This window comes from Egretta garzetta, unplaced genomic scaffold (genome assembly GCF_000687185.1).
Source record: "Egretta garzetta isolate BGI_Z169 unplaced genomic scaffold, ASM68718v1 scaffold425, whole genome shotgun sequence".
NCBI classification, from domain to species: domain Eukaryota; kingdom Metazoa; phylum Chordata; class Aves; order Pelecaniformes; family Ardeidae; genus Egretta; species Egretta garzetta.
Window position 1 is genome coordinate 201043 of NW_009259796.1, and position 20699 is coordinate 221741.

Here is a 20699-nt window from a genome sequence, read left to right on the forward strand (position 1 = left end):
GAGGCCCTTTCACTCTGACTACAGTTCCTGCTAAAATGTAATCAAAGTACTGACGTGTTGCATTAAGAAATTTACCTTTCCTATTATACTGACAGTCTCTTCTCAGGAGGAACATCTAATGGGTAAGTACAATAGAAATACCCTTCATCATATTTCTTGGATGCAGGAGATAACTGCAAAGTCCAGGACATTTCACTACCTCTTTGTTTACCTGGTCACCTGGTTGTCCTTGAAAACCCGTAATTCCTTTATAGCCCTTTGGTCCTGGGAAACCGCGTGATCCTGGAAACCCCATCAGTCCAGTGTCACCATGGTCACCTGGCAGTCCTGGAACACCATTCTTCCCTGGAAATCCTGGGGTGCCTCTGAAACCAGCATTGCCTTTTTCACCTGAAGTTAATTGCAGAACAAGATAATGACCAACATAGTCAAGCCATTATTTGACACTTATTATGAATATGCCTATGCTTTCACACTTTGTGTATTGTATTAGTAATTGTCCAAAGAAACTAGCCTGCTAGTTGAAGAATCTACAAACACAATAAGGTTGCTGGCTGTTACTGCAGCTATAAGTCCAAACCTGTGGAAAACACCAATGATTTGTATCAGATGAAGGTATGTGTATGCAGGGCTTTGTTTTATGAACTTACCTCTTTCACCTCTAAATCCGTTCTCACCAGGAAAGCCTGGCTCCCCCTTTTGTCCTTTCTCAAGACGGATGTTAATGCAGCCACTGTCTCCTGGAGGCCCTCTTTCACCTTTGAACCAAACATATGGAATGTAAGTAAATCCTCATGAGTGACACGTCCTGAAAATTAATTTTAGGGAAGACTTCCCTAACAGAAAAAGCCTTCAAATACAAATGCAGTTCTCAGTTGTTTCAGCAGGTTCACTCCTAACAGAATTTATTATCCTTCTCTTGCTTTTTAGTTGATTCAGTAGTAACCCAGATGATGTTAAATCAGAACTATTCCCTGCTTGTTTGGAATACGAACGATGGCAATTCTGTTGTCCACTCCACAGTGTACTGTCTGTGATTGCACCTTGGTGATGGTTATTCTCTTTCCTATATAAGTATTTAGAGAGATTATTTCCTGTATGCTTTACATAGATTGAAGAACATGGACAATATGATAAAAAACTTGAAAAATCTAAAGTTTCAGATGTGTACAGGACAAAATTCAAGGTTTGTTTGAATAAGTGATCTTACTCTGATCTAGTGGTAAATGCACCTATTGATCTGAGTGGAATTAATTTTTCTTTAGTTATTTTTCATCATGCATTCATAAGTGATAACTGGATTTAGTATTTAGTATCTCTGAAAATAGAAGTGAATATGCCCTTATAACAAGAAGAAAAAGTTAATATACTCCTAACACAGTAGTAACAAAACTAAACATAGCAGTAACATAACTAAAGAGTGAAGTGGATTTTTACAAACCTTTTATTCCCATATCCCCACATTCTCCACTAGGCCCAGGTGGACCCATTTTTCCTCCTTCACCTTTTACACCGGAGATTCCCATTGGGCCTTGTGTTCCTGGGAGTCCTGGGAATCCTTGGGGTCCTTGAATCCCTTTGCTTCCTGGTAATATTAAATGCTTTATTTACACATTCAGTCTGCTATGCTGTTGCTGTCATATTCTAAGGGAGAGTATAAAGCAAAAGGCAGGAAGTTTAGAAGGACTCCTTAAGAAATCAGCAAAGCTAGAGAACCAATAGTTGGAGCACGGCTTCATGCCAAGACCAAACTTGTCTTGAAATCCAGATTGCCTTGAAGCAAACATCTTCCCCCTCCCTGCTGCCACCCCCTGGAGATTTAGGCTACACTGCAGTTATCCCCAACACATCTTAAATACAATGCACAGTCTAAGACACCACCAGATTTTGCATGTGGCTACTGGAAATCATGACTGCTACTGTCCAGAGAACAGATAGAGGACAACAGATTTTGCTATAGTTACTCAGAACTTTTGCCCATTAGCCAATGATGATTTGGGACCAAGGTCACATTTTTTGTAAGTATTAGACATAATGTGATGCTATTTCTCCATTTACTCATAGACTAGAATCATAATCATTTCAGTTGGAAAAGACCTTTAAGATCATCAAGTCCAACTGTTAACGTAACACTGTCAAGTCCACCACTTAGCCATTTCGCTAAGCACCACAGCTCCACGTCTTCTTATATACCTCCAGGGATGGGGACTCAACCGCTTCCCTGGGCAGCCTGTTCCAGTGCTTGACAACCCTTTGGGGGAAGAAGTATTTCCTAATGTCCCATCTAAATCTCCCCTGGCGCAACTTGAGGCCATTTCCTCTTGTCCTATTGCTTGTTACTTGGGAGAAGACACCGACACCCACCTGGCTACACCCTCCTTTCAGGCAATTGTAGAGGGCGATAAGGTCTCCCCTCAGCCTCCTTTTCTCCAGGGTAAACAATCCCAGTTCCCTCAGCCACTCCTCATAAGACTTGTGCTCCAGACCCTTCACCCAGCTTTGTTGCCCTTCTCTGGACACACTCCAGCACCTCAATGTCCTTCTTGTGGTGAGGAGCCCAAAACTGAACACAGTATTCCAGGTGCAGCCTCACCAGTGCCAAATACAGGGGGACAATCACTTCCCTAGTCCTGCTGGCCACACTATCTCCAATACAAGCCAGGATGCTGTTGTCCTCCTTGGCCACCTGGGCACACTGCTGGCTCATATTCTGCTGGCCGTCGACCAGTACCACCAGGTCCTTTTCTGCCAGGCAGCTTTCTAGTCACTCATCCCCAAGCCCGTAGGATTGCATGGGGTTGTTGGTGACCCAAGTGCAGGACCCAGCACTGAGGCCTTGTTGAACCTTGTACAGTTGGCCTTGGCCCATCGATCCAGCCTGTCCAGATCCCTCTGTAGAGCCTTTCTACCCTCAAGTACATCAACACTCCTGCCCGACTTGGTGTCATCTGCAAACTTACCGAGTGTGCACTCAATCCCCTTGTCCAGGTCATTAATAAAGATATTAAACAGAACTGGACCCAATACTGAGCTCCAGGGAACACCACTTGTGACTGGCCGCTGACTGGATTTAACGCCATTCACCACAACTCTTAGGGCTTGGCCATCCAGCCAGTTTTTTACTCAGTGAAGAGTATGCCCATTCAAGCCATAAGCAGCCAATTTCTCCAGGGGAATGCTGTGGGAAATAATGCTTTACTAAAGAGAGAGTCCAGAGGAGGGCAACAAAGATGATTAGGGGACTAGAGCATCTCCCCTGTGATCTCATCAACACATACAAATATCTTAAGGGTGGATGTCATGAGGACAGAACCAGACTCTTCTCAGTGGTGCCCAGCAACAGGACAAGGGACAATGGGCACAAACTGAAACATAAGAGGTTTCAGTTGTATATGAGGAAGAACTTCTTTACTTTGAGAGTGACAGACCACTGGAACAGGCTGACCAGGGGGGTTGTGGAGTCTCCTTCTCTGGAGATATTCAAAGCCCACCTGGATGATGTCCTGTGCAACTGCTCTAGGTGAACCTGCTTTAGCAGGAGGGTTGGACTAGATGATCTCCCGAGGTCCCTTCCAACCCTTGCCATTATGTGAGTCTGTGAAAGTAGACAACATCCACAGTCTTTCTCTCATCCACTAAGTGGGTCACTTTGTCATAGGAGATGATCAGGTTAGAAAAGCAGGACCTGCCTATCATAAACCCACGCTGACTGGGTCTGATCACCTGGTGCTCCTGTATGTGCTGCATGATGGCACTCAAGATGATCTCCATAACCTTCCCCAGCACAGAGGGTGATGGGCATCACATTTGCTAACCTCCAGTCAACTGGGACCTCCCTGGTTAGCCAGGACTGCTGATAAAGGATGGAAAGTGGCTTGGTGAGCGCTTCTGCCAGCTTCCTTGGCACCCTTAGGTGGATTCCATCCAGCCCCATAGACTTGTGTGTATCTAAGTGGTGTAGCAGGTTGCTAACCATTTTCCCTTGGATCATGGGGGCTTTGTTCTGCTCCTCGTCCCTGCTCTCCCATCTCAGGGAGAGGGGGCTGGGTACCCTAAGAACAACTGGTCTTACTATTAAAGAGTGAGGCAAACAAGGCATTAAGTACCTTAGCCTTTTCTTCATCCTTTTGTCACTATGTTTCCCCCCGCATCCAGTAAAGGATGAAGATTCTCCTTAGCCTTCCTTTTGCTGCAAATGTGTTTATAGAAATATTTTTTTAGTGTCTTTTATGGCAGTAGCCAGATTAAATTCTAATTGGGATTTGGCCCTTCTAATTTTCTCCCTGCATAACCTCAAGACATCCTTGTAGTCCTTCTGAGTTGCCTGCCCCTTATTCCAAAGGTTACAAACTATCCACCCAAAGCTCTCTGTTCAGCCAGGTCAGTCTTCTTCCCCGCCAGCTTGCCTTTTGGCACATGGGGATGACCTGCTCCTGTGCCTTTAAGATTTCCTTCTTGAACAATGTCCAGCCTTCCTGGACTCCTTTGCCCTTCAGGACTGCCTCCCAAGGGACTCTGTCAACCAGGCCCCCAAACACACCTAAGTCTGCCCTCCAAGCGTCCAAGGCAGCAGTTCTGCTGACCCCCCTCCCTACTTCCCCAAGAACTGAATACTTCATCAACACAGACTGTGTCAGCCAAGGAGATAGTCTGGATGTAATAAAAAGTATATTGTTCTTATTATAGCATATTATTACAACAACCTATTACAAATAGTCAGGAAATAATAATCAAGGCCAGGTTGGATGGGGCTTTGAGCAACCTGGTCTAGTGGAATGTGTCCCTGCCCATGGCAGGGGGGTTGGAACTAGATGATCTTTAAGGTCTCTTCTTACCCAAACCTTTCTAAAATTCTGTGATAATACATAGAAATATGTCAGTGTTATAAAACAACTAAAGCACCAAGATGCATCAAACTATTTCCATCCCTTTGTTTTTATTACAAGAGAAAGAACAAATGATACTATTATTAGTGCCTCTATTCTGATGCAGGGTCTTATTCTTGAAGCTGGAAAGGGAGGACGGTGCAAAGTACTTTCTAGCTTTAACAGCAGTAGAAATAGCTCTCTCTACAAGAGAAGTTATAGATGAGGTGGTTTGCAGGATGTTTAACATACCTGTTTGTCCTGGGAAACCAGGTGGTCCTTTATTGCCTGGTAGTCCTGGAAGTCCTCTGGATCCTGGAGGACCTGGGGGACCTCGTGAGCCAGGAGAGCCTTTGAGACCTTTGATTCCAGGTGGCCCAGCTAGGCCCCTGTCTCCTCTCTGACCTTTAAAGCCTGGTAAGCCTGAGGAAAAGAGCTTTAATCGATGTATGTAAATGCTGGAAAAGGATTCAGCAATCGTATCTAAAAAGTAGAAACTGATAGATTTTGGTATAAATTTGTATATAATCAAAAATGGTAAAATAACTTGGAAACTTTGCTACCATGCTGGAGTCCTGGATCTGCCTAGATTTTCACCTGGAATGTTTGTTTTCTTGTTTTTTTTTCCAGTGAGAGACTTATCAGTGGAAGTGCCCTGTGAAAAATCCCTACTAATCTGTAAATACTTTTGATGTTTGTCTCCTAGCTCTCCCTACATAACACATCCATGTAAGAATAAGGAAGATAAAAGTATCACAGTAATGACAGGAGCTCAGTTAAAGTTACTCAGGACAACAAAGTAAGAGATAACTCTTCCATTTATTACTTAACAGTGAACACACTGTGATTTGGCCAGCTAAGGAACAGTATGGGAAGGGAAGGAAAGCTGGGAAACATTGGAGATGCACGCTATACATTCCTTAAGGAAATGTACAACACATAATGTATATCCCCACTAATGAGCAACCCCCATGGAAATATTTGTCATGCCAGCCACAAAAATAATGTGATTAAATCTGCTAGAAAAGATGCACAAAGCTTAGAGCTGTGAGGCAACCTGATGGATGTTGTGTACCTTGAGGTCCTGGCAGGCCCATGATGCCTCTGAGTCCTGGTGGCCCTGGTAAGCTGGTGTCACATGGTGGACCAGGGAAGCCTGGACAGCCTGGTGCTCCTATATCACCTTCTGGGCCTCTAAAACCTTTGGCACCTGGAAATCCTGGGGTACCAGGCTGTCCTGGAAACAAAAAACACTGTAAGATGTTCTACTTCCATTATTCACCATCCCTCAGAATTCCTAATTTTAATTTTGGAATTTACATGTTCAGTTATTGTAGTATATTACTTATCCTCTAGCTTTTGCATAGTTTGCGAAACTGATGCTTTTCTGCAATTTAGAATTGGCTGTTGTGGAGAGTTTCTTTCTTTAAGGAACAACTATGAGTTCAGCTCTCACCTATAGGTGAGGATGACTTTACGGCACAAAAAGCTAGTTTATGATGTGTAGGAGCAGAATGGAAGGAGCCTACTGGCCTGCACCAGCTACACACCACTGGGGTCAGTTCTACAGGTGTTCCCTGCACAGAAGGGTGTGTGTGTCTGCTTAGGGCTGGGCAAAAGGAAGACCTATAAAAGGAAACAGCAATATCTGCTGTGAAGTGGGAGGTGGCACTGTGGAAACATCTGCAGCAACCAACAAAATTCCCCTACAGAAATGAGGAGTGTAGTGCCTGAGGTATTGAGGATTATATTCCATAACTCTGGGCAAAGAAATTCTTCCCTCTCCCTGAGTGTTCTCCCACTTTTTGCCAGTCTTTTCAGATTTGAGTAAGCAATCTGAGGCAGGGACTATCTGTGTGGCAGAGCAGGAGGCCCTAAGCACAGATGGCCACTAGGTTGCAAGTAACAGTAGTAAGAATAGGAAGCTGCACTGTTAGTCCATGGACTGGGTAAAGGTGTCTTCCCCTTCCTGCAGTGCAGACCTCCTCAGTGGCTGATTAATCTTAACTGTAAAAATGTAAACATCAAAACAGGCTGTGCTGTTTGCAGTCACCAGTATGGATCCAGGTAAGAGTAAGTTTTATCTGAATCAATCAGGACTGACTTCACTCAGATTTTCTCCTTTGAACACATAGAAATCCTTCATAAAAACTGGCTCATACCTCGAAGCCCTGGAAGTCCCCTGTTGCCTGGGATTCCTGGGGGACCGTATGTGGTATCACCGGGAACACCTTTCTGACCATCTATGCCAGGTGGACCTGGAGGGCCACTTTTACCATCAACCATAGATCCTCTTTCACCTTCATCACCAGGATCACCAGCTCTGCCTCGAAAGCCTGTTGATATGATTTTTAAATTCAAATAGGGCATAATCCAGAAGTTTGAGTTTTTGGGTCTCTTTTTCCAAAACCATGGAATATTACAGTGCTAATTTAACCAGAATTAAATTACCACAAGAAAAATAACATCATACATTAAATTTCAGGTTTCTCATTTACAGCTAATGATACATGAGGATTGAAGGAGGTAATTATTCCTGTGGGAGGTGACAGTGGTTTTCTTTGAGGCAGCATCTATCTTGTGTACTGTCATTCTTGTCCAATTCAATCCCTCTACTAAAATGATATTCATTGTTCTCAGTTTTCTGAGAACATTTCCTCTCTGGACACTGAACTTTTAGGTTATTGCAGCACCTGCAGTACTGGAGGAAAGAAAGGGAAACTGGTAAAGATCCCTCTTCCATTAGCTTTTGTTCAAATGTGCTTCCTGTTCTATTCTACTCTACCATGGTAGCTACCTTACCCTGCATGTATACATTACAGCATGACCAGCAGGTCTCCTGGATTAAGAAAAGCACAATTCACCTTCTGGCCCAGGGATTCCTGCTCCTGGCCTGCCTCGATGGCCTTTTTGCCCATCAAAGCCATTTGGTCCAGGACGACCAGGGAGTCCTTTTAAACCCTTTGGTCCTGGAAGTAGAAAGAAAATATGTTAAAAAAAAAAAAAAAAAAAAAAAAAGCTCTAAAATGTGTGATCTAAGGAAACAGTATTGCATCTTTATCCCATGCAGATTCATGTGCTTTGATGACAAGTGGATTCAATCTGCTCCTAACGTTTTGAGCAAGAGCCATCACCCAAGTCACAACCAAATGCATGGTTGCTGTTTTTCTAAATGGACTTGTTCCCTAATCCACAAAAAGCAGACTCTGAATCACTGGGGTAAATTAGAAAAAGAAATATCTCCTGCAACATTTTGATGGACATCAACAATATTAACCTAGTGAATGACAGGTGTCAACTCAATTCTTATATTCTCCTGTGCTATACGCTGCTTCTGGAATGCTGTAGATGAGCTCAATATGCTAATCCCTGTTCTTTCATGTCTGTGTAAATTCTAGCATTCCACCCACAATACTGATGTCAGGCAGCTGTGTAATACCATACTAAGCAGCTTGAAAATCCAGTATCTCCTTTGTTCTGATCAGGATTTTCTGGGGTATTTCAAGTGTTTTGGAGGTGATCACAAGCAACATTTTGCCAGTTCCTGGATGAGTTCTTTGGATTTAAAGTTGAACAAGTTGAAGTAACGGCAATAAGTATTCAGATTTTAGGGCTCAACTGCAGCTTGCCATAAGCAATATAATTTTAGAAATTACAGACTTCCAGCATATCTTTGCCTCGCACACCTTTTTTTCCCAGTATCCAGATGTACATATGCTAAGTCTTATCCAACTCCAGCCATGTGAGTATTTTACAGACTCTCTCATGCATTTTAACTGAGGCAGGACGGAGTTTCAAGCTACCTTCACTTAGTCATTTCTGTGGAGGCAGCCTGCACACCTTTTGATCACGCAAACTACAGCTGTCTGGCCCTTGATTCTATTAGATAAGTATATTCACGTGTATTTGCAGTTTTACATTTTGAGACATGTACCTGTTGAAAAACTAGAATAGTGTATCTTTTTAGGAAAGCATCTTTTTTAATTAGCAACTTAAAACTGCATTTCAAGTAAAACCAAAAATTCTCTCATCTGTAAACGTACCTTGAACACCTTTAAAACCTGGGGGACCTGGATTTCCAGGGTATGGTAACGTAATGCAGACAGTCTCACCTGAAGCAAGAGGGAGAGAGAAACTGGACTATTTGATTTTAGAATAAATGGAGTCTGAACATTTACTGTAATATTTCTGTGGAACTAACTGACTGGATCATAGAATCATAGAATCACTTTGGTTGGAAAAGACCTTTAAGATCATTGAGTCCAACCTTTAACCTAACCCTGCCATCCCACCACTAAACCATGTCCCTAAGCACCTCATCTATCCTTCTTTTAAATACCTCCAGGGAGGAGGACTCTACCACCTCCCTGGGCAGCCCATTCCAGAGCCTGACAACCCTTTCGGTGAAGAATTTTTTCCTAATGTCTAGCCTAAACCTGCCCTGGCACAGCTTCAAACCATTCCCCCTCGTCCTATCGTCTGTTACCACGGAGAAGAGACTGACCTCCACCTCACTACAGCCTCCTTTCAGATAGTTGTAGAGGGCGATCAGGTCTCCCCTCAGATGTGTAAAGGTAAAGAGAAGGGACTGTTTATGCACTTTGTTATTCCCATATTACTTAAGGTTTGATGGAGAATCTTAAAATATATTTTCCTTGACACTTATTTTGTGTAGAATATTGGTAATGATTCAGATTGTTGTCATACAGTTGTATTCTGTAAAGACAATTTTTTTTTTACTTGTTGCAGAAATTTGTCTTCACAATAGTTTTTGTTGCAAGAAAGAAGTAATATTTTCATCTCAATTCTATGTACATTTCTGGTTCATACATACTGCTATCAGTGTAGATTTTTTTTTAATTCTGATAGGAATTTTTTATAACCAAAACCAGACCAAGCCTTAAGTAAGTGTTGTATTTTCCTGCTCCTTCAGCAAAAAAGCATTGCCTTGCAAATCCTTACACTCAAGAATACTCTTCCCTCCAGAAAATAATTCCTCTGATAGTGTGCAAGTGGCACTTTATGGGTTTAAGGCCCCTAGCAATTCATATTCTCATTTCCACTATAAATGAGTAACACTGTATAAAATACATATGAAACTGTAATGGATGCTACCAAACACGTGTTTTATTTGGTTCTTAATGTAAACATTCAAAATTACCTTTTTGGCCCTTTGGACCAGGTAGCCCAATATTACCAATATCTCCAAACTCTCCAGGGCTACCCCTGACTCCTGGAGGGCCGGGAAACCCTAAACCAGGCAATCCCATCTGTCCTTTTACCCCAGGAAGTCCTGGGACACCAGGGAATCCTTTATCACCTGGCAGTGGTACTCCAGAATCACCCTAAAAGAAAGAAATTGTTGATAAGAAATAACAAGACAACGAGAATTATCTGGAGAAACCACTCTTCCACAATTAAGTAAGTACATGGATAGTTTTAAATATTCAAAGGCAATAGGAACAAAGGGTAGAGTTTTGTGGGATTTTTTTCTTCGTGATCCCATAATATTGGCACACAGTATATGCAGAAATTATATTCAGGAATACCAAAATACACAGTAATACTTCCAAGGAAATAATTTTTCAATGGAAAAAATTACGATTTTTGATGTAGGCTAACATAAAATGATAAAAATGATTAATTTGCTATGAATTTGGAATAAAATGGTACTTTTTATGAAGTAGTAGCCCTTTCATAAGACAATATGTTAACTGAAACGGAAAAAAAATTCTGAGAAAGTCAAACGTACCTCATCTCCTTTTTCTCCAGGCAATCCTATTTCACCGTCTCTGCCATCATTACCCCTTTGGCCTGGAAATCCTGGAACCCCAGTAGGACCTCTTTCACCTTTTATTCCTTAAAATAATTTGAAAAAAAAAAAGTATTACAATATTTGGAGTAACTCTGGGGTTTTTTTATTTCTGCTTAGGTAAATGCCTGGTAACCATTCATTATATCTGTATGATAATTCCCAGTTCTTGAATTCACATTTCCTTAATGAGGTATTTTAGCCTTAGGAAGGCAGTATGTAGTTGGACACCTCATGGAACAACTTGATCTCTCTGTAAAAGACATGTTTTCAGGCACCACAAGAATGTGGGTTTTGTTCATTCTATATACAGAGTGAAAGTATTTTGCTATAGAAATCAGAGTTTTAGTCTCAATTTCAGTGAAATCAGCATATAGCAATGCCATATGATGCAGAATATTTACATCAATATTCCCAAAAGGTTTGGGGTTTTTTTGGGTTTTTTTTTTACCCCTAGATTTCTCTTGCACTTATATTTATGAAAATGTAATTTTTGTGTAAAGGACAATAAAACTATTCTAACCCAAAGATTCATTTTGCTGTGTCAAAAAATCCTTTGCAAATGAACAGCAAATGTTTTGCCCTGTTCCAATATCTGTAAACAAACATGAGCATCCAAAGGTAAGCTAATTTTTCACAAACAATAAGATGGACAATCTTTTGTATGAATAATTAGTTTAGCATTTCTAACGAAGCTTTGCCATCAGATTGCTCTAATTTGTTTTTCTCTGTTTCTTTTGCAACTCATAACCATAGCTGTGGAAAGGTTTTGATCTATTGTTTCTCTTCAATGCCTGGTCAAGAGTAATTTTTGGAAGTAGGAGCAGGAATCTGAATAACCATTAAGATTCTGAGATTTTCCCATGAAGGATATTGGTGGTTTAAATTGAGATAACAGCTGGGATACTGTCATATGACACTTCAGGAGGTGGCTTCTGTACAATAATATTTCTTCATGCTTCCACTATAATTGTATTCTGCTTAGTCTTTGCTATACAGACCTCTGTAAGACCCTGATTATTAATCACATGACACAAAAAGTCATTTGTTAGCATTAATAACAAGCTATTAAAACTGTTTTATGGCTCAATGATAGAGCAAAAACCACAAAACACTGTGGTGATCTTGTGTTTAGCAAGAAGAAAATGAATGAGATAGTACCACGAAAGCAGTTTGGATAGACATGACCTCTAGGCTTTGGTAACTTCCTAAACTAATTACGTTATTAAAGAGATTAATATGGTTTTCTTGCACTACTGTCTAGGCATTGTATAGGAAACAAAAAGGCTAATGACAAAATGTGTGTTTACCTTTTATTCTAACTCCTCCTGGATCACCCTTCTCTCCTTTTTCACCATGTTGTCCAGCAGAACCAGGTGTCCCCTAATCATTGCCAAAAAAAAAAGAAAAAGTTAGTTCTCTCCAGCAAGGAATCATTGTGGGAATCAAGTGGAAAATTAGGTATCTATCTCTTGCTCTTGCACTGTCTCCCAAAACCAGACCAATTGAAGTAACATGCCAAAAAGAAACACTTATCTCTTTTGACATCTATAAAGAGGTGTGTGAATGGCACCTGGCCTTTTCAGCCTGACTCTGCCAAATGCACAACTACACAACTATAAGAAATTGTAATGCTAGAAGAATTGGGTCCATGGACATATACAGCTGTAGCTGTAAATGCAAGAATATTAAGATGCAAACGATTCACAAACTCTTCCCACTGCAGAGTTCAACCCACAATCCACCGAGGCTACACAGGAAGGGAATCTCTGGAGTGCGGTGGCTGCTGGATGAGGCTGTCCTCCCAGAAGTGAACCAGAACTTACCCAGTAGATAAGTGATGCTTTTTTGCTGAGTGAAAGCCCACAAAGCTGCCAATAAAAAAATTCATCTGTGTCTAGTTAGGTACCTGGTATTGTCAGAAGAATCTATGACTTGACAGGTTTAGAGGGGAAAAGAAGTACTTTTCTATATTCTTATTCTGATCTGTGCTCTCAGTTCTCCAAGCAGAGTGCAGTTTGCGTATCATAATTGGTGAGGGTCTGATCTTGCAACAGTACATGTAGGTAAATATATTTTAGTGTGTAAAATTTACGCTGCAGTAAAAGGTCACTAAGGTTTATCCAGTTTCCTCTGTTATTCAAAATCTTTCACTAAGAAATAGGTGGAGAAAATATCATTTATAAAGTGATTGTAAATCATGACATTTATAAAACAGGAAGGAGAGTTCTGAAAAATGTGGTATATCTGAAACTAGCAGTGACTATTTGTTTAAAGGTCTAGATCTTCAAGCTGGCAGTGACCAGTTATTAGTGTTTGAAAAGTGAAATGAGATTATTTGGGAAGAAAAGAGAGCAAAAAAATGGAAAAAGTATATATATTTAAGAAACCCATGAGACCAAAGCACTTCTGTATCAAAGCAAATTATTTATTTCCAAACTGATTACTTTGTCCTTGTTTCTCACTTAAGTAACTTAAAAACACCGAGTGTTCAGGACAAGGCTTCAAGCTTTACTTCAGAACCACAAGGGCTAAAGCATACTTTGAAAAGTAACAAAAGGATCGAAATCTCACATAATCCACTTGGGTAATAGGATTTTAAGAAAAACAGAAACAAATGCAAAGCTTGTAATGAAGGCATTGGAACTAGAATAACAGAACCCTTCCAGCTCCTTCCTTCAGTCTCACAATGGTTTTGTTTTGTTTTGTTTTGAAAGAAAATGTTCTGGAAATTTTTAAGCTATTCCTCATGTGAAAAAGAGTTCTGCTATTAAAACAAAGCCTCAAAAAACCCAAACCAAAAAAACCCCATAATGAAACAGTCATAAAGCCAAGCATATCTACCATTTGGCATCATTTTGGTATGCAATATCCTGGATGTACAGTCCACATGCCACACCAGTACAAGTGGAACAAAATCACAGCAAGTCCAATAAGTCATCTTATAATGTGTTCCTAAAGCAGTTAGATTGTGGTGTTTTGAATTATTGCTCGCTGTGGGGTATAAGATAAACTACCTGAAGCACATTAAAGAAAGTGAGTCCGTTTCCAAAAGTAATAGCTAGTTTCACTGAGTTAGGTAATAAGCATCACCTGGTAAATTATTGACCCAGGAAACATATAGGCCTTGAGCTCAAATTTATTGTTAGTTAATCCTGCTGACAGTTGATATTAAAGTAGAAATACAAAGCTGACCTAAAGGTACCTTTCAAATATTTCTTAATTATTTTCTTCCCCCCACCTTGCCATGAAAAATCTTTATAGGGTTTTTCCATGAAAAACTGGGTATCAGATTTGTTAACATTGGAATGAACTGGGTTTAGGAGAAAATGAACATTGTACACTGATGTAAAATCATTCTAGTCATCTTTACTACCAAAAAGTTAATTCAGTTTTTGCTTTTGAGGAACTGAAATGAAATTGTTACATTGCAAGGAAGCTATTCAAGCAAATGAGAAATCTTTATTTTGATGGTTATAGTAATTTTTCCTTCTAAGAATAATTAAATCAAGGGCAAAATTTTTATTCCATTTCAGCTTCATTACTAATATTTGTGTCATAGTGAGACAAGGCATAGCCTATAGTGGCGGATCCTTGTGGAGAACAAACCTTGGCTGAGTAGTGACTGAAAGTGGGAGATTATAAACTAATATGCAACAGTAAAGGGATAAACATTAACAAATAGCAATGCCTTTCAGACTCCGTGGAGGGAAACACTATGTTCAGAGTGCCTCATAAAATAAATCAAGCATATCAAATAAATTAAGCTTTTCAATTAATTTCTAAAAAAGGAATAAAGAAAATTACTTGAAATGCCTGAATAAAATCAAGGGTTCCTTTTTCTTCAGACCCTGCCCCTGCCCCCAGGCAGATGTTGACATAAAATCTATTGTGACGTGCTGACAGCATGCAATTCTTTGCCTTGATTAGTTTTGCTGGAAATGCTTTCCTTTGCAATAACTGAAAAATTATATTCAGTGGAGCACTTTGTGCGTCTACAATGTTTTCAAGAAAAACAATGGGTATTCAAAACTAAAAGTAAAAATAAGTCAAAACAAAACAAGATGAACATTCACCAGTTTTCCTGAGCCTCCTGACCACCCCACAAACACAGCATGGGATTCTGTCCCTCAGTGTAAAACTCTGCCCATGGCCGCAAGGGAAATCAGAGGCTAATAAAATGCATCCTCCAACAAGATCAAAACGAGCAAAAGGAGTTAAAACTTTCAGATAGTTTCCCAGGGCCGTTCCTCCACCACTCTGCTTAAATGCCTCCTATGTCAGCGGCAACAATGTTATTTATTTACTGAAGCTCATGAAAACTACTCACAGGGAGCCCTGGCGATCCCATTGCACCAGATAAACCTGGGTCGCCCTTTTCTCCATATCTTCCAGGGTATCCCATTTGTCCTTTCTTTCCTTGAGTACCTGGAGGTCCTTGCATACCACGGGGACCAGGAGGACCAGCACTACATGAGCAGAGGCCTTGATTTCCTACAGGAATATGTCAAAATTACATTGAAACAGTTGCAAAATTAATATACAAAAAATAACACTGCCCTTTTTCTTTTCTGTGCGAGTAATGCACAGACCATTTTATCTCATTATGGCCTTTAAAGGAGTGAAGCATATTAGTCTTTTTTTACAGTGCTGACGAACTGCTGCACTTAGAAGCCCCAATAAACAGGCCATTTAACTCCACGTTTTGATGGGCCTTAGCCTCCAAGTTGCCGTAAACTTCTTGCAAATTTAGGTCTGCCATATCTGGCAAAGGTCTCATGTTCAAACTGTTGCTATCCAGGCATACTTACCCTTTTCTCCTTTTTGACCTTTTCTTCCTGGAAGGCCTATCTGGCCTTTTGCTCCAGGTTCTCCAGGGAACCCTCTGTCAGTACAGATTACACCTTTGAAAAAACAAATTGTACAGCTAATATAAATTGGGTTGACTGTTTCCACAACTTAGGTCATGTGTTGCCCTCTCCCTTATCTTGATATCCTCACGTGAAAAGCTAGAGATCTTATGAAATGCTTTACAAGTCATTTATAGATCATACTACAAGAGTCAGTCTGGCTAGAGTTGGTCGACACATTCTTTTTTTCATTGCCACTGCTTCTTCCTTTTTCCACTGTAGAACTTCACAACTCTTGTTTCTTTACTGAAGTATGCTGATTTGGGTTTCCTCCCCAGGTCACTGTGTTTTTAACCTCAGGTGATACATTTTTAGGGACCTTTTTCATATATGTTACTTTGTGGGTTTAAATCACTCAGAAAACTAATGAAAATCTTGACATCTCACTGATCAACAACTAACAGGAAAAACATGTTTTCTACATCACATGTCAAGTTTGATAGATCTGTCAAAATGCACTTTTCACTTCTGTGGTTTTTGTAAAACCAACAAAATCAATGAATTATTAATATGCAGAATGATATTCTCGCCATATAAATTGCTGTTGAACCTACTGGGTAGTCCAGGTAAGCCTTGTCTTCCTGGCTGTCCTGGTAGGCCTGGTGGTCCAGGAAATCCAGGTTTTCCTGGGATTGATTCACCTGTTCCAGGGAAACCAGGGTCACCTTGAAAACCTTGAGGTCCTGGTGCCCCACTTACTCCTGGCAGGCCAGGTAGACCTATAAAGAAAATAACGGTATATGGCTCATGCAGCTTCATAGTAATGATTACTACAAGATATAAAGGAGGAAATTACAAACCATTCAGAACTGTCCTGAAGAAGAGCTTCTATATAGCAAAGACTTAAATGTAAGTCTTTAGGTTTTCCAGGATTCCCAGAAAAAGAGGCTCCTACTTTAGACCTGCAAATGCTTCTTTTCCTCCTCCTCATAATCTCTTTTCCAGACATCCCAGTTATTCTAGTTCCTTATACACAGCAAAATCACACTCATCACATTCCTTTGTATCTTTTGAGACAGAGAATAGAATTTTTGAGCACACCACTCCAGATACAAGCATACCATGGATTTACAGTGCATGGTAGCATTCTGCTTTGTCTTCTGTTCCTTTACTGGTAATTCCTAATGTTCTGTTTGGATCATTTTGGTTCTTTTATTGGCCACTAAGTGCTGAACTACTACTTTTATTGAACTCTCTCTGTAGAGCTCAAATCTTTACTGTTGGCAACTTGCATCAAGCAAGAACAAAGAACAGTTTTCTTTTAGCTGATTTCTCCCCCACTGGTATAGAGTTCACATTTTATCCCCTACTTCTCTTACTTGTTCCATCATCTCCTGGTCTTCCTAGCAGGCCTGCAGGACCAGTTGGTCCAACTGACCCCATATCACCAGCAGGACCTGGAAATCCAGGATCTCCTTGTGGACCTACACAGAATTATAAAAACACGTGAATTGAATACCTGATGCAATTGACAGCTTAAATCTGAGTTAAACTGCAACCAAAATTATAATTTGTGAACTACTTCTTTTGTCCTTATGAAACATTTTTTAATGTGTAACAATTTAATTTTAAGGTGGGAGGATTTGGTTACTTTTCTATGGATTCCTGCTCATTTCATGGGCACAGTTTTAACTCTTCATCACTCCATAGCAGTATCTTTGTGCTATGTATTTCAGAATGCTGAGAGAAGTGTTTGCCCAAAATAAATACATGTAGCACTTAAAATGGATGTGCATCTCATGTTATGCACGTTTGGCAGTGCACACTGGGAGGTCATTTCAGGATCATCCTACTTGAAATTATCCAAATTTTAAAAAGTATATTTTCAAAATTGCTATAATGAATAAATTTTAAAATTGCAATTACATAAAGAAACCTGAATCAGATATAAAGGGCTTCATTGAATTAGAAAACCAAAATACTGGTAGTAGTTCTGTTCTCAAACAATTCTGCTAAAGGCCTCTCTGAAGAATGTATCCACTCACACACCATGCTTATGATTAACTTTAAATACTAATTGAGATGCTAAACATGGGGTTGTCTTTCACTGCATGGGCTAGAAACACACAGAAGCCAAGGGAAAGCAAATTTAATTGGTTTTTTGGATGAGGCCCCATTAGGAATTGGGGTTGTGTTGTAACTTCTGTGTTCAAAACCAGCATTTGCTGCACTAGAAATACAATTTATGGTAAGTTCTCTGTTAAAATGTTCTTACAATACAGGTTCCCAAGTGTGAGATGCTAAAGCAAATCCCTTCCAGGCAGCAGGCTTGACTGTTCCCCACTGCCTCCTGCTACGAAATAAGACCTTCCACGCACCTTTTCACCAATTAGCTGATAAACGTGGCAATAAAGGGAGCTGGGACATAAAAATCCAGCCTGAGGTTTAGGGAGGAAGGTAATAAGATTGACAAGTATTCTGTTGGGAGTACTAGTTCTAGCTTTTTCTTAAATATGCTTAGGTCCATTAACTAGGGATAGTCCTGCAGATCTAGTTGTGACTGTATGCATAAACTTCTTTCAAGCAAAATTTAATCTGAAACTTGTATGTTTAATGCAGTTCCAGTAAGATCAGTAAGACACAAACAAACACAGAATGTGGCCACTAGGAAGATAATGTTTTAGGATCCTGCCCCCTGAATATCCATAGTGATCACTTTCAAACACCTTAGCAAAATAGGTCCTACATACTTTATACAGCAGAAAGACTAGTTAAAACTAGCTGTAACCTTTTATAGGAAGCAGCGGAGTTCCAACAGCTCCAGGAGGACCTGGGGGGCCTTTTTCTCCTGGATCCCCCTGTAAGAGTCCAACAATAATTTTTACTGAGAGGCACAAATATGCGGTGTGCAAGCATGCAACTGAAAACTTCAGCAATGGTGGAATATGCAAGGATGCGACACATATCACCTGGGAAACTCAATGTTGACACTTTAAAGCATTTAAAAACAGACAAAAAAATTTAAAATAATCATTATCTTCCAGGATACCAGTGGCTAAACAGTAATAGCTACCGCACACATCTGTTTGACTCTTCAGAACTTGTAACTGCTGTATGTGATTTCATTCATTTATTGTAAAGACGAATCAATTACACTAAATCAGTACCCATTTAGTTGAGACACTTTGATTTAACAACTGATCCGTAATTATTTGCCTTAAAATTCTATACCAGAATTTGGAAATTACATCTTTGATAACAGATAAGTATTAATAAAAGAGGTTTCACAGTCTGACAGATATTATCGATGGTAAGAGATACTCAAAGCTCTTACAAGAAGTTTAAAACATCTGCATCGGGGAAACATAAAAGTACCTACTAACAGCAAGGAAAATCAGTTCTGCTTGGAGGATTTCTAAATTAGCTCGGATTTTGATACTTAGAATTGCAAGTGAAGTGGACTTTAGGGAAGTCTTTTATGTGGCAAATTGTATTAGACTTTTTGCTTTGTAGATTAGGAATCAACCCTGTTCTCTGCGGTAAATGGGAACTGAGAAAACAAGAATGTGAATGTGGGAACTGAGTAGTGAGGTTGCATTCCTGGGACTGGAGTTCAAGGCCTTTTAAGACACAGACAAGGAGAACTGGGACTGCAAAACTGGAAACCCATTCTTACACAAGTAAAAACAAGGAGTCCATGCCTCTTTCTGGGCTTTTTTTTTAATTGATATCTCTATGATAATTAAACAGCTGTCACTGGAGCTGTCACTGACTGCTGCCCTCTTGACCTTTTGTCTTTTGGCTGGCCTTTTTCCTTTGACTGTATCTTGCAGAATGAAATAACATTCTTGTGTAGTCTTTGGCTATTTTAAACAGGAATGTAATTTCGTCTTCCCTAATGACATAGAAGGGTCTTCTTTGTGGCAGGAAAATAAAAAATAAACCTGCTTTTTTCCTCCTCAGATAAACTTACAAAGTATTTTGACATTTAAAATAAATTTAATTATGATAAAAGTATCAAAGATTTGTACAATAGATGGATATGTCCCAGGTCTTCTATGACTTTCATGCTGATTTTAAAATGACATCAACCACAACACAAGAAAGAACTGAAGAGTGAGTGAGCCAAGGTCAAAAATTTCAGTTCTTGGTATCTCCTTAAGTGAGAAATGCCTCGCTGGATGGCAGCTTCGTTCTTGCTGTGTTTTCACTGTTGGTACACTCCTACACAGTGGCATATATATGCTTGGATTATTTTGTTGACTGATACTGTTTTCCCATAAAAATTTCAGGAGACTTGACTTCCCAACAGAAGATGCGAAAAATGTCCAACAGACACATATTTCTACTGTGTTCTGTGAGCTGGAGTTGTATTAATATGAAAGCTTATAATCACTTACCAGTTTTACTGATATCCCTATTAAGCATTAAACTGTGATTTTTTTGTATAAGTTTCTATAGCTTTATATAATGTCAATGGCCAATAACATTTTGCACTGCCTGTAAAGACCATTCATTATTTTAATGAGACTCAATCTATTAGTAGCAGACACAAATGGTCTCAACGTGATTTCAACAGGTCTCATACCCTCCCTTGTATTTTGTCTGAAGAAGGCATTCTGTGTTTTTTCATATTTATTACAGAATGGTTGAGATTAAAAGGGACCTCTGGAGGTAGTCTTGTCCAACCCTCCTACTCAAGAAGGACCTAGAGCTGGTTGCCCAGGACCATGTCCAGACAGCTTTAGAATATCTACAAGGATGGAAACCAGTGCTGAGTAGAGGGCAAGGATCACCTCCCTCAGCCTGCTGGAAGTATTTTTCCTAATGCAGCCCAGGAGACCATAAACTGCCTTCACAACAAGGGCATGTTGATGGCTTATGTTCAAGGTCCACAGAGTGTTGCCAATGTCCAGACTTAGGGATCAAAAGGTATGCCAACAATTCCTTGAAGTCCATTCTTTGCTTTAAGTAACAGTTAACATTTTTTAAAGATTAAATCTACTCTGAATGCAACTGGTTTTTTTCTGAGTCTCTCTTTCTGTTAAAGCTGAATGCATCTTAGATTCTCTCTGAACATGTTTATTTCAGAAGATCTATGTGAGGGCAGGCTATTCTCAGGAGGGTTTTTAATCATATTCTTGTTCCTCCAGTTTATGTGATTTTTAGCAG

At 40.0% G+C, this 20699-nt stretch overlaps 1 protein-coding gene across 1 annotated transcript in view; it reads right to left on the reverse strand.

Moving 5' to 3' along the window:
• The window catches only part of COL4A4 (collagen type IV alpha 4 chain), a 68409-nt gene that overhangs the window by 19278 nt on the left and 28432 nt on the right, over positions 1-20699 (reverse strand). The window contains exons 17-32 of the mRNA XM_035895269.1: positions 18316-18385; positions 16907-17011; positions 16142-16306; positions 15489-15581; positions 15008-15171; positions 11988-12060; positions 10618-10724; positions 10027-10210; positions 8909-8977; positions 7730-7834; positions 7028-7201; positions 5941-6102; positions 5118-5288; positions 1442-1585; positions 651-758; positions 212-390 (exon numbers count right to left, since the gene is read on the reverse strand). Of these exons, the coding sequence (XP_035751162.1) occupies positions 212-390; positions 651-758; positions 1442-1585; positions 5118-5288; positions 5941-6102; positions 7028-7201; positions 7730-7834; positions 8909-8977; positions 10027-10210; positions 10618-10724; positions 11988-12060; positions 15008-15171; positions 15489-15581; positions 16142-16306; positions 16907-17011; positions 18316-18385 (2073 nt within the window). The remainder of the gene's footprint in view (positions 1-211; positions 391-650; positions 759-1441; positions 1586-5117; positions 5289-5940; positions 6103-7027; positions 7202-7729; positions 7835-8908; positions 8978-10026; positions 10211-10617; positions 10725-11987; positions 12061-15007; positions 15172-15488; positions 15582-16141; positions 16307-16906; positions 17012-18315; positions 18386-20699) is intronic.